This window comes from Pseudomyrmex gracilis, unplaced genomic scaffold, assembly GCF_002006095.1.
Source record: "Pseudomyrmex gracilis isolate BER0280 unplaced genomic scaffold, ASM200609v1 scaffold_225, whole genome shotgun sequence".
Lineage (NCBI taxonomy): Eukaryota > Metazoa > Arthropoda > Insecta > Hymenoptera > Formicidae > Pseudomyrmex > Pseudomyrmex gracilis.
This window is the reverse complement of record NW_018020809.1, coordinates 236,210-248,698: the sequence shown is the minus strand read 5'-3', so window position 1 is coordinate 248,698 and position 12,489 is coordinate 236,210. Positions and strand designations below refer to the sequence as shown.

General features: G+C 29.0%; 2 protein-coding genes across 3 annotated transcripts; both read left to right on the top strand.

Annotated features, from left to right (window-relative positions):
• The first annotated feature begins 5,028 nt into the window (after positions 1 to 5,028).
• LOC109858816 (uncharacterized protein C05D11.1-like) lies at positions 5,029 to 7,138 on the top strand. Its single transcript, XM_020436442.1, has 5 exons — positions 5,029 to 5,364; positions 5,552 to 5,793; positions 6,504 to 6,669; positions 6,771 to 6,934; positions 7,115 to 7,138. The coding sequence occupies exons 1-5, from the start codon at positions 5,193 to 5,195 to the stop codon at positions 7,136 to 7,138; spliced, it is 768 nt and encodes a 255-aa protein (XP_020292031.1). The 5' UTR covers positions 5,029 to 5,192.
• Positions 7,139 to 7,242: 104 nt separating this feature from the next.
• LOC109858800 lies at positions 7,243 to 11,676 on the top strand. 2 transcript variants are annotated; one of them, XM_020436413.1, is made up of 10 exons: positions 7,243 to 7,652; positions 7,746 to 7,934; positions 8,191 to 8,364; positions 8,528 to 8,692; positions 8,795 to 8,975; positions 9,089 to 9,338; positions 9,766 to 9,952; positions 10,050 to 10,193; positions 10,313 to 10,623; positions 10,704 to 11,676. In XM_020436413.1, the coding sequence occupies exons 1-10, from the start codon at positions 7,275 to 7,277 to the stop codon at positions 10,744 to 10,746; spliced, it is 2,022 nt and encodes a 673-aa protein (XP_020292002.1). In that variant the 5' UTR covers positions 7,243 to 7,274; the 3' UTR covers positions 10,747 to 11,676. The 2 variants fall into 2 exon arrangements, with proteins under 2 accessions (XP_020292002.1, XP_020292003.1); XM_020436414.1 differs by lacking the exon at positions 8,191 to 8,364.
• Positions 11,677 to 12,489: the final 813 nt, after the last annotated feature.

Here is a 12,489-nt window from a genome sequence, read left to right as displayed (position 1 = left end):
TATATCAATAAGCTATATTAGATTATACATACAATTATTCATACAATAATACATACATTTATTTAGACGTGCGTCAGTAAACTATTATTAGGTTATACATACAATTTTTTATATACGTCAGCATTTCTTTCTATTTCTTTTTTTCACAATTTTTTAAGGAATCTATATCTACCGAAATACTGACGAGTGTGCCTATACCTGGCATAGATTCTATCACATTTTATCAACTTAAGAGATATACCACGGAAACGTTCAAACAACATCCTAAACTAGATTTAAAAAAGCTGCCATTTTTTACTTATTTAAATGACATTAATACAAATTTTATTTATGTAAGTATCGGTTTCATACCGCATATTATTGTATAAAGTTCTATTTTGTGAAAATGTATATATTTGTCTTCATATTTGTTCTTTCAATAGTCAAAATGCAATATTTGTTTAAATGTTTAAGTATAGTATAATATGATATTTAATACTCATTTATTTGTAATTCAGTTATATGTTTTAGTAGACACTTCCTCTATTAGTAACGAATATAGAAAGTATATTCCGTTATTGCTGGAAGTCATCAGAGAATCTATAAAGAAAAGAACTGATTTGGGAGACTTTATTACTCAAATTGGTTATATTAGTCCGCACACTATATCTCTACTGTTTCAAGTAATGCATTATATATAGTAAAAAACTACATTCTTCTAGAAAAAAGTATATTTTAATAACTTGAAACTTTAAAGTAGATTTTAACCAGTTTTTTTGGTTTAGATGGAAGTACACAACTATGAAAAAGGTGTACAATTGTATAAACAGCTTGTATTTGACACTGAACTAACGGCCGACAAATTGACAATATTAATAACACAAGTAACAAATAGTCTTAAGCAAACAACACGAAAAGATAATTGTATTCTTCACACTTTAATGATAATATTGCTGTATAACACAGGTAAATCTGTGGAGATTTTATTTACTAATCATACATTACAAGTATAATTTAACGATAATATAATGGAATATGTTAAATATAATACGATGATAATGGCGTAGATTCTTCGGCAGACAATTGTCCGTTTACATCCAACATATACCAGCTGTGTATTTTGTTCAGTCAGATCAAAGATTATCTAAATACTGCAGGAGAAAAGAAAGTGTTAGAGGAAATTGAATATGTTCGAAAAACGATGACTTCACCACAGAATATGTTTGTGTACATGGCCGTCAATGTCGATAAATTAACCANACACGTTCCTGATGTCTATGCTCCGTGGAATAAATTTTTTTCGGATTTTATGACATCAAAAAAAACAAAGTAAGTGTAGTAAAAACTTTGGAATATTAAAAAAAATGTATGGAATTTAAAATATCAATCATGAGATATAAGGTTCTTGTTTGTGCAATCAATTTTATATAGTATAACCGTAATCAACGCAGACAATTAAAAATTCATGAGGTGAGATGCAGAAGTAATAGTGTAATACACATAAATTTAAAGTAACACTATTATATAGAAAACAAATTTTAATAATGTATGATAAAAAAAATACATACAATTAAGATGCTAATAAGGTGCTACAACATATAAAAAATTACACGATTTTTCTGACTTTTACATTGCTGTACTAATATTATCATATGTTTAAAAATTTGCGTATATCAGTTTTTGATCTTCTTTTATCAGCTGCTGGTATACACATTAGAAGTATGTTAATGTATGCAATGAACTATACACGTTTCAGGCCTAATGTCACCAGTGAATGGAAATTACTTAAACCTTTTAATGACATAACTGAGAACGGTTATATTCATTCATCAGAAAATGTACAATTGTCCTCCTTTATGCAAGTTTGTCCGTGTATAAATGATTTTNACGATCCTGATTTGGCAGCTTTACTTGTCTGTTTACAGTATTTCTCACAAATGGATGTAAGCACGTAATGATTGGTGATAAAAAAAAACTGATTGTTTGATACAAACTGCGTAATGTTCGTCATGTTTCAAGCATGCATGTTTTTTTTCAGGGACCTTTATGGAAAGTAATGAAAGCAAAAGAATGTTCTTGTGACTTAAATATTTTTGCGAATCCGATCACAGGACTCTTAAGTTTACAGCTTTTTAAAGCTACAGACATAGTAGCTGCGTACAAGAAGACGAAGTGGATAGTGGTATGACTTTAGTTTTTTTTGTTTTGGAAATTATAACTGAATTGTCAGAATGTATATATAATTTGTCAAAAACAACGCGAGTTTAGATCGTCTCTGTAATGTTGATACTTTTGTTTTAGGAGACGCATATTACGGAAGCCAAATGGGACCAACATCTTTACGACTCAGCTAAATCGTTAGCTATCTTAAAATATGTCAACGAGGGAAAATCCATGATCGACATAATATACATATCATTCGAGTGCTACTGCAGAAACTTGCCGCCTGAGTATAATTCTCTTATGATGCGACGTATTTCTGCCGTTACTATGGACGATATGAGCCGCGTGGCAGCTTCGTATGTTAAATCGTTGTTTGATCCGAAAAGCGTCAAAACTGCCATCATCTGTAATAAGTCCAAATTCGCCGAGATAAAAAAGGCTTTCGAAAGGTATCTAAAAATGTGTATTTTATATCTTTTAGTATAGTATCAAAGAATAAAACTGTATACATACAATCACATTTTTATAGGATGAAATACAATCTTACAGAAGTTAATTTTAATGTACTGTGAACAATTATGCGAAAGAAGAACAAGACTGCTCTACTGAATAAAACTTTTAAAACACAGTTGTAGAAAAGATACTTCTCATGTTATACAGAATGTCCGATAATTTCTTTAAAATCTTTTGTAGACAGGTAGAAGAAGTGAAACTGAGTCGAAAAGTTTTGAACCAGTTTTTTCTATTACATATAAAGTAATTATTGAATAAATCAACCCAGATTTGGAGAGCAAAATNGTATTTTAGTGCGTCGTCACATGAACAGTATATAACCAATAAATCTAGACAGCATTTTGAACGTAAGTATTCACTTGTCATTTTGTACGTGAATATCCAATCAGTACACACAAGAACGATTCATGCATCCTAGATTCCGGCAAAAACTTTTTTATATATATACTTATACACAATTTTACTTTATTATTTTTAAGTATGCAAATGTATATGCCAAATATGACCATACAATGTTATACATAAAAAAGTTTTGCTAGGATATGTTATATACTGTCAAATTAAGAGTAAATAAGTTGTAATATGTTAGCTATTTGCGCTTTATTTGTTGGTATTTTAAATAGATATGAGATGGGTTTCTTGTGCGGAATATGCAAGTACGTGCGCGACGAAATATGTTAAGATACAAATTTAGGCAAATCTTATACAAGATTTACATATATCGTAATAGAAAAAAATGGTTCAGGACTTTTTTTTACTCAGTTTTACTCCTATCTGTCTACGAGAGATTTTTAAGTAATTGTCAGACTCTTTGTATACACAACATTTACAGCTTTGTGTTTAATTCAAACGATATGTGAAAGACTGTAAAAGAAAACTTATTAGTAGATGATGTTTTGTGCAATATTGTTTATACTGACGAAAAACATTAGTAATCATGTGATTGGCAAACGTGAATATTATTGTGTATGAAGTAACAACAATTAATACATAAGTGAGTAAAAAATAAAGTTTTTTAAATAAACATGAAACAAATTATTCTTTTTATAACTTCAATTCCAATCTGCTGTAAAGTTTACATGTGTCAACAAAACATTAATAGTTTGCTGAATCGGAAGATAATTATTTTGATTAGAAAAGCATTTAAATGTAATGTTATATCAAGCATTTGTCAAATGAAGTTTGTTTTAATATAGATACCTACAAGTAAAATTGTATTATCTTACAAACATTCGTAGTAAAGACAAAGTGAGTAACGGACTCTTTATTTATGTTTGGTATATATACAATATATACCGTACTCACGTGACCGAAGTCAGTAACACCGCCGCGGTCGCGCGGCCGAGGTCAGTGACCTTACGGTAGTATGTATATCAGATATATAATATCTAATATAAAATATAACCTAAATATATATAAGAAATTATATGTATAATATATATTATTTAATATATTATTTATATTATATATATTATTTAATGTTATGTATACTATACATTATAATATATTATAATATCAAGTATGTATAATATACATCCACATTACCTTAGTCACGNGTTGTTACCATTTTTATTTAATAATTAAATATTTAACTATTGTTCTTTTTACTGCAACAATAAACTTACAGGCCTTTCAATTATAATATTATTTCTTTAAATTATTATTTTATTAAAAATAGTGCAGTGCAATGTATTTGCAACAATGGATAAAAATATTTCTCTTATTANTATTAATTCATTCTTATTCTTATAATTTAAAGTACATTTTTACAACTCGAAATTTTTTGTCTCAAAAACAATGCTATATTTAAATCACATTAATTTTATGTTACACATTTATATTACAAAATGATTTTGTTTATTAAAAAATGCTTATTAAAACAAAATAAAATATTATTTCGTTGAAATAAATTATTTCGAACATTTTTGTTGTTTCCGTCAAATAATTTAATTTATTTTAGCGCAACAATATACGTTGTAGTTAACAAAATTGTTGTTGGGTATAAAATTATGTTGTTTGAATGCAACGAATATGAGTCAAACAAATCGGAATAGTAAATTTAAACAAACCGTTCTCTCTGTGTGTCATATACTANGATAAGTTTTTAACGAATAAACATTTTAACAAAAAGCACTTTTTCTATTAAGGCCGGTATTCATAGGTGATTCTTATATTTAAGATTGTNTTACATTCATTTTACGATTGGTCGTCATGTAGCCAATGAAACATTTCGCTCAAGGTAACTCAATTTTCAAGGTAAACAATACAACAAGTAACTAAAGTCAATTTCAAGGTAAATTTACGATAGTCTTACATATATAATTTACGATAGTCTTACATATATAATCGGACTATGAATACCGTCTACTTGAATATATATTCCTAAGAAACTACAGCTATCATATGTATAAATGTGACGTTCCTTTGTGCCTGTGAAGAATAGTGAACGTTCCATAAATTGCCACGTTCATACAATCTAGAGGTTTACTACAAAATTCAGAAAAGTACCAGCTTAGACAAAGTTTGTTTTTGTCAAAATGGAACAAGATAAAGACCAACCGCTAAACAAAATTCGCGGTTTTCAACACAAATGTTNTTTAATGTGCGAGAATACTATTCCATTTCACATGTATAGATCTCTGAGCACCGGAATCACTATTTGTATTTTAAAATTAGACGGTCCAATTATCACCGGTTATTTTAATATTGGTAATATATTGATATTATAATGTCACACACGCACACTTCAAACGTATTTTTGTTTACGTAAGATAGTTTCTTTCGAGAAGCGACAATTGCAAAATACGTTTGAAGCAATGCGTAGTATTTCTTATCAAATATAACGTCTTAAAAATATTTAAGTGTAGCTCTTAATTATAACAATGTTTTTTATCAGTGACTGAAACATTAGATGACGACGGTGTTCCTTCTGCGCTGCAACATCTCATTTTCTCGGGCAGCGAGGAACATCCAACCAAGACTATTTTAAATCTTTGGGCTAAAAGATGCTTAGGAGACAACATCGATGGTTATTGTTTAAAAGATCGTACAGTTTTTACTATGAGCGCAGCTGGTAGCGATGCATTTCTTTCTCTAATGCCAAAATATCTCGATCACATATTTTTTCCTAGTTTAGAGGTAAAGTCTTTACTCACTTGTTTATATGTTTAAAACGAGAATGTGCAAAATATAAAGAATAAAAGTCAAATAATAAGTTTTTTATGACTGATGTTTCCCAACTAAGGTGAAAAATCTATCATTATTTGAGATCTTCTCTAACCGCTTAATGTTAAACTGTCGATTTCTCACTAGTGACATAGTTTAATAAATATTAATAAATATTCTATTTTATCTTGATAATTATTACAAGAGATATTTTTTATTTGTTTTGCCTTTTATAACGGTTTCTTCAAACTTACTACTTTTACATTTAATCTTATATTATGATTAGTATGTCAATACCACATCGTTATTATACTGTATTTTTAAAACACATTCTTTTGTCCTTTAAAAACAACAACAGTTAACGTATCATTTAATATTTATCAAAAGAATATTGTTACATTGATACAAAATTCGCATAAACTTTTGGCGCGCATAATATAAATTTATCGTAGCATATTTTTTTTTGGCCTAAATTTAACAATGAATCTTACTAAATATTATACCAACAATAAAAGTTATGGTACGAAATTCTGACGTGTTGTATTGTACTGTATACAACAAATTACTTGTACTAAATTGTGTAAAAGATACTAAAGTATTTCTTATTTATAAAATCGTTTCTAAGAAGTGTTCAAAATAAAATTGTAAATAAAATTTTTTTATATTTTTCTACATTTTGGTAGGGTTCAGCATATCGTAGAGAGATACATCATTTTGACAAAAGTAAAAATACCGGTGTACTGTATTGTAAACAACAGAAGAAAGAACAAACATTAAGCGAGATCATGAAGAGGAAGATGCTTAAAGCACTTTATCCTGGAAAATGTGGATATAAATCAGTAATAGAAGGTAAAAAGAGATACAAGAAACATTTTCATAGTTTTTGTGGGTACATATTTCCAAGTGCTAGCTTAGTACATAATATAAAATATTTATGTGTGTAATTGCAGGTACAACTAAAAATTTGCGTGAAAGTACTAATATTGAAAAAATCAAACAGTTTCATGAAAAATTTTACAGACCAGAAAATTTGACTGTAGTGATAATGGGTAAGATAGAACACGATAAAATTTTTCAAGCTTTACTGCCTTTAGAAGAAGAATTAATTAAGCAGGTATGTACATATTGTTAAAAAAATTGACAGTTTGCACGCCTTATTCTTTTTTTCCTTTGAAGCATTAGATGTTTAAAAACTTACATCGACATTATTATAATATTCATTATAATATTACAGTGACATTATTATAATATTCAGTTTTATATCTTACTTGTAGAAGAAACCCGAAACATTTAGGAGACCTTGGCAAACTTCGATTAAACAGCTCAAAAAAAGTGTAAATATGGACGTCGAATTTCCATGTAGTNAGGACACCTATGGCGAGGTGTATGTTGCTTGGCGAGGACCGTCAGTGGTTACTCAAATGTACGAATATCGCGGTTGTCAATTACTCTTAATGTACATCACGCAATTGTACATTGATGTGTCAATACAAAAGTTGATAATCGAAAAAATATCTGAAATGCAAAAAGAAAAAACTTGGCTTATTTCTGTTAAGTGCGATTCTTTTAAATATTCAGTTTCGACCTTGCATATGTGGTTTACGAAAGTACCAATAAGCATTATTAATAAGATAAAATCATCTCTTGACATAATAATTAGCAATTTATGTAAAAATGGTATAAATATAGAGACAATGAACAATTTAATTCATCAAAGTATTCTTCAAAGACAAAGGAAACTAGAAAGCAATCCGCACGATATAATATCACAGTCAGTCTTTGATCATATGGTGTATGGAAATACAGATAATGCTGAATGTGAGAGTAAAGATGTATGTGAGACAGTTTAGTCAATGAATTTTATTTTTTTCAAAAATTAATTATATTTTAATTCAGTAAATATCATTTTTTTTTTATATTTTCAGCTAGAAGAACGATTACACACTATACGTCAACTCGAGAAATTAAAAACCGAATCTGTAGAATATTTTTTAGAATTGCTGAAGACTTACTTTTTGGACGTACCAATGGTTGTTGTAAAAGGCAAACCAAATGTAGACGAGTATAATAAGTTGCAAGAAGAAAAAAACTATATAGATGAACACATCGCAAAGGTAAGATGAAAGAGTTAAAAGCAAAAAAAAAAGTAATATGAGCAATCTATTAAAGAAATTAAAGTATACATTTAAATCTTATAAGATTAGATTATATGTATATCAATAAGCTATATTAGATTATACATACAATTATTCATACAATAATACATACATTTATTTAGACGTGCGTCAGTAAACTATTATTAGGTTATACATACAATTTTTTATATACGTCAGCATTTCTTTCTATTTCTTTTTTTCACAATTTTTTAAGAAATCTATATCTACCGAAATACTGACGAGTGTGCCTATACCTGGCATAGATTCTATCACATTTTATCAACTTAAGAGATATACCACAAAAACGTTCAAACAACATCCTAAACTAGATTTAAAAAAGCTGCCATTTTTTACTTATTTAAATGACATTAATACAAATTTTATTTATGTAAGTATCGGTTTCGTACCGCATATTATTGTATAAAGTTCTATTTTGTGAAAATGTATATATTTGTCTTCATATTTGCTCTTTCAATAGTCAAAATGCAATATTTGTTTAAATGTAAGTATAGTATAATATGATATTTAATACTCATTTATTTGTAATTCAGTTATATGTTTTAGTAGACACTTCCTCTATTAGTAACGAATATAGAAAGTATATTCCGTTATTGCTGGAAGTCATCAGAGAATCTATAAAGAAAAGAACTGATTTGGGAGACATTACTACTCAAATTGGTTATATTAGTCCGCACAGTATATCTCTACTGTTTCAAGTAATGCATTATATATAGTAAAAAACTACATTCTTCTAGAAAAAAGTATATTTTAATAACTTGAAACTTTAAAGTAGATTTTAACCAGTTTTTTTGGTTTAGATGGAAGTACACAACTATGAAAAAGGTGTACAATTGTATAAACAGCTTGTATTTGACACTGAACTAACGGCCGACAAATTGACAATATTAATAACACAAGTAACAAATAGTCTTAAGCAAACAACACGAAAAGATAATTGTATTCTTCACACTTTAATGATAATATTGCTGTATAACACAGGTAAATCTGTGGAGATTTTATTTACTAATCATACATTACAAGTATAATTTAACGATAATATAATGGAATATGTTAAATATAATACGATGATAATGGCGTAAATTCTTCGGCAGACGATTTTCCGTTTTCATTCAACATATACCAGCTGTATGTTTTGTGCAGTCAGATCAGAGATTATCTAAATACTGCAGGAGAAAAGAAAGTGTTAGAGGAAATTGAATATGTTCGAAAAACGATGACTTCACCACAGAATATGTTTGTGTACATGGCCGTCAATGTCGATAAATTAACCAAACACGTTCCTGATGTCTATGCTCCGTGGAATAAATTTTTTTCGGATTTTATGACATCAAAAAAAACAAAGTAAGTGTAGTAAAAACTTTGGAATATTAAAAAAAATGTATGGAATTTAAAATATCAATCATGAGATATAAGGTTCTTGTTTGTGCAATCAATTTTATATAGTATAACCGTAATCAACGCAGACAATTAAAAATTCATGAGGTGAGATGCAGAAGTAATAGTGTAATACACATAAATTTAAAGTAACACTATTATATAGAAAACAAATTTTAATAATGTATGATAAAAAAAATACATACAATTAAGATGCTAATAAGGTGCTACAACATATAAAAAATTACACGATTTTTCTGACTTTTACATTGCTGTACTAATATTATCATATGTTTAAAAATTTGCGTATATCAGTTTTTGATCTTCTTTTATCAGCTGCTGGTATACACATTAGAAGTATGTTAATGTATGCAATGAACTATACACGTTTCAGGCCTAATGTCACCAGTGACTGGGAATTCCTTAAACCTTTTAATGACATAACTGAGAACGGTTATATTCAATCATCAGAATATGTACAATTGTCCTCCTTTGTTCAAGTTTGTCCGTGTATAAATGATTGTCACGATCCTGATTTGGCAGCTTTACTTGTCTGTTTACAGTATTTCTCACAAATGGATGTAAGCACGTAATGATTGGTGATAAAAAAAAACTGATTGTTTGATACAAACTGCGTAATGTTCGTCATATGTTTTAAGCATGCATGTTTTTTTTCAGGGACCTTTATGGAAAGTAATGAAAGCAAAAGAATGGTCTTGTGACTTTATTATTTTTGCGAATCCGATCAAAGGACTCTTAAATTTACAGCTTTCTACAGCTACAGACATAGTAGCTGCGTACAAGAAGACGAAGTGGATAGTGGTATGACTTTAGTTTTTTTTGTTTTGGAAATTATAACTGAATTGTCAGAATGTATATATAATTTGTCAAAAACAGCGCGAGTTTAGATCGTTTCTGTAATGTTGATACTTTTGTTTTAGGAGTCGCATATTACGAAAGCCAAATGGGTCCAACATCTTTACGACTCAGCTAAATCGTTAGCTATCTTAAAATATGTCAACGAGGGAAAATCCATGATCGACGTAATATACACATCATTCGAGCGCTACTGCAGAAACTTGCCGCCTGATTATAATTCTCTTATGGTGCGACGTATTTCTGCCGTTACTATGGACGATATGAGCCGCGTGGCAGCTTCGTATGTTAAATCGTTGTTTGATCCGAAACGCGTCAAAACTGCCATCATCTGTAATAAGTCCAAATTCGCCGAGATAACAAAGGCTTTTGAAGGGTAAATAAAAATGTGTATTTTATATCTTTTAGTATAGTACCAAAGAATAAATGTGTATACATACAATCACATTTTTATAGGATGAAATACAATTTTACAAAAATTAATTCTAATGTACTGTGAACAATTATGCGAAAGAAGAACAAGACTGATCTACTGAATAAAACTTTTAAAACACAGTTGTAGAAAAGATACTTCTCATGTTATACAGAATGTCCGATAATTTCTTTAAAATCTTTTGTAGACAGGTAGAAGAAGTGAAACTGAGTCGAAAAGTTTTGAACCAGTTTTTTCTATTACATATAAAGTAATTATTGAATAAATCAACCCAGATTTGGAGAGCAAAATCGTATTTTAGTGCGTCGTCACATAAACAGTATATAACCAATAAATCTAGACAGCATTTTGAACGTAAGTATTCAATTGTCATTTTGTACGTGAATATCCAATCAGTACACACAAGAACGATTCATGCATCCTAGATTCCGGTAAAAACTTTTTTATATATATACTTATACACAATTTTAATTTATTATATTTAATTATGCAAATGTATATGCCAAATATGACCATACAATGTTATACATAAAAAAGTTTTGCTAGGATATGTTATATACTGTCAAATTAAGAGTAAATAAGTTGTAATATGTTAGCTGTTTGCTCTTTATTTGTTGGTTTTTTAAATAGATATGAGATGGTTTCTTGTGCGGAATATGCAAGTACGTGCGCGACGAAATATGTTAAGATACAAATTTAGGCAAATCTTATACTAGATTTACATATATAGTAATTGAAGAAAATGGTTCAGGACTTTTTTTTACTCAGTTTTACTCCTACCTGTCTACGAGAGATTTTTAAGTAATTGTCAGACACTTTGTATATACAACATTTACAGCTTTGTGTTTAATTCAAACGATATGTAAAAAACTGTAAAAGCAAACTTTCTAGTAGATGATGTTTTGTGCAATATTGTTTATACTGACGAAAAACATAAGTAATCATGTGATTGGCAAACATGAATATTATTGTGTATGAAGTAACAACAATTAATACATAAGTAAGTAAAAAATAAAGTTTTTTAAATAAACATGAAACAAATTATTTTGTTTATAACTTCAATTCCAAGCTGTTGCAAAGTTTACTTCTGTCAACGAAACATTAACAGGTTGTTGAATCAGAAGATAATTATTTCGATTAGAAAAACATTTAAATGTAATGTTATATCAAGCAATTGTCAAATGAAGTTTGTTTTAACGATATACCTACAAGTAAAATTGTGTTATTTTACAAACATTCGTAGTAAAGACAAAGTGAGTAAATGACACTTTATTTAGTTTCCTAACAGAAAAAGCGTGTGCAAATAATCAGAATCGATTCTATCGATCTTGATTGTTGCATCTTTTTGCGACGTTGATTGGACGTCTCGGTGACGTTTCTCGGATAATGTGTTTCTCGATTCATATTGTCGTACGTGTACTAGCTGTCATCGCGGTGACATGTTGTGTCTACTGACGGAATATGTTAAAATAAAATAATAGCGTGCGCGTAGCGCGCGTCTGTGATGTGTCTTTTCTTCTCTCTATATAAAAAAATCCATTTGATGGATTTTTTGAATATATCGCATCTATTGTTGCCTTTTTTTTTCGCGTTGCCGATTGGTTGATCGAGTCGAGTCGAATCGAATCGGTAAGATTGGGAGAGTAAAATATTGTATTATTGATAGAGAAGCGATTTTGACAGTTTGTCGTATACGTGGAGAAAATAAAAACCGTGACTAAAGTAAAGTCACTTGACAGGAAAGTGTGGAAAAACAACACGTGACTAAAGTAACGTGACTGTAATTTGTTATATATAACATTAAATACT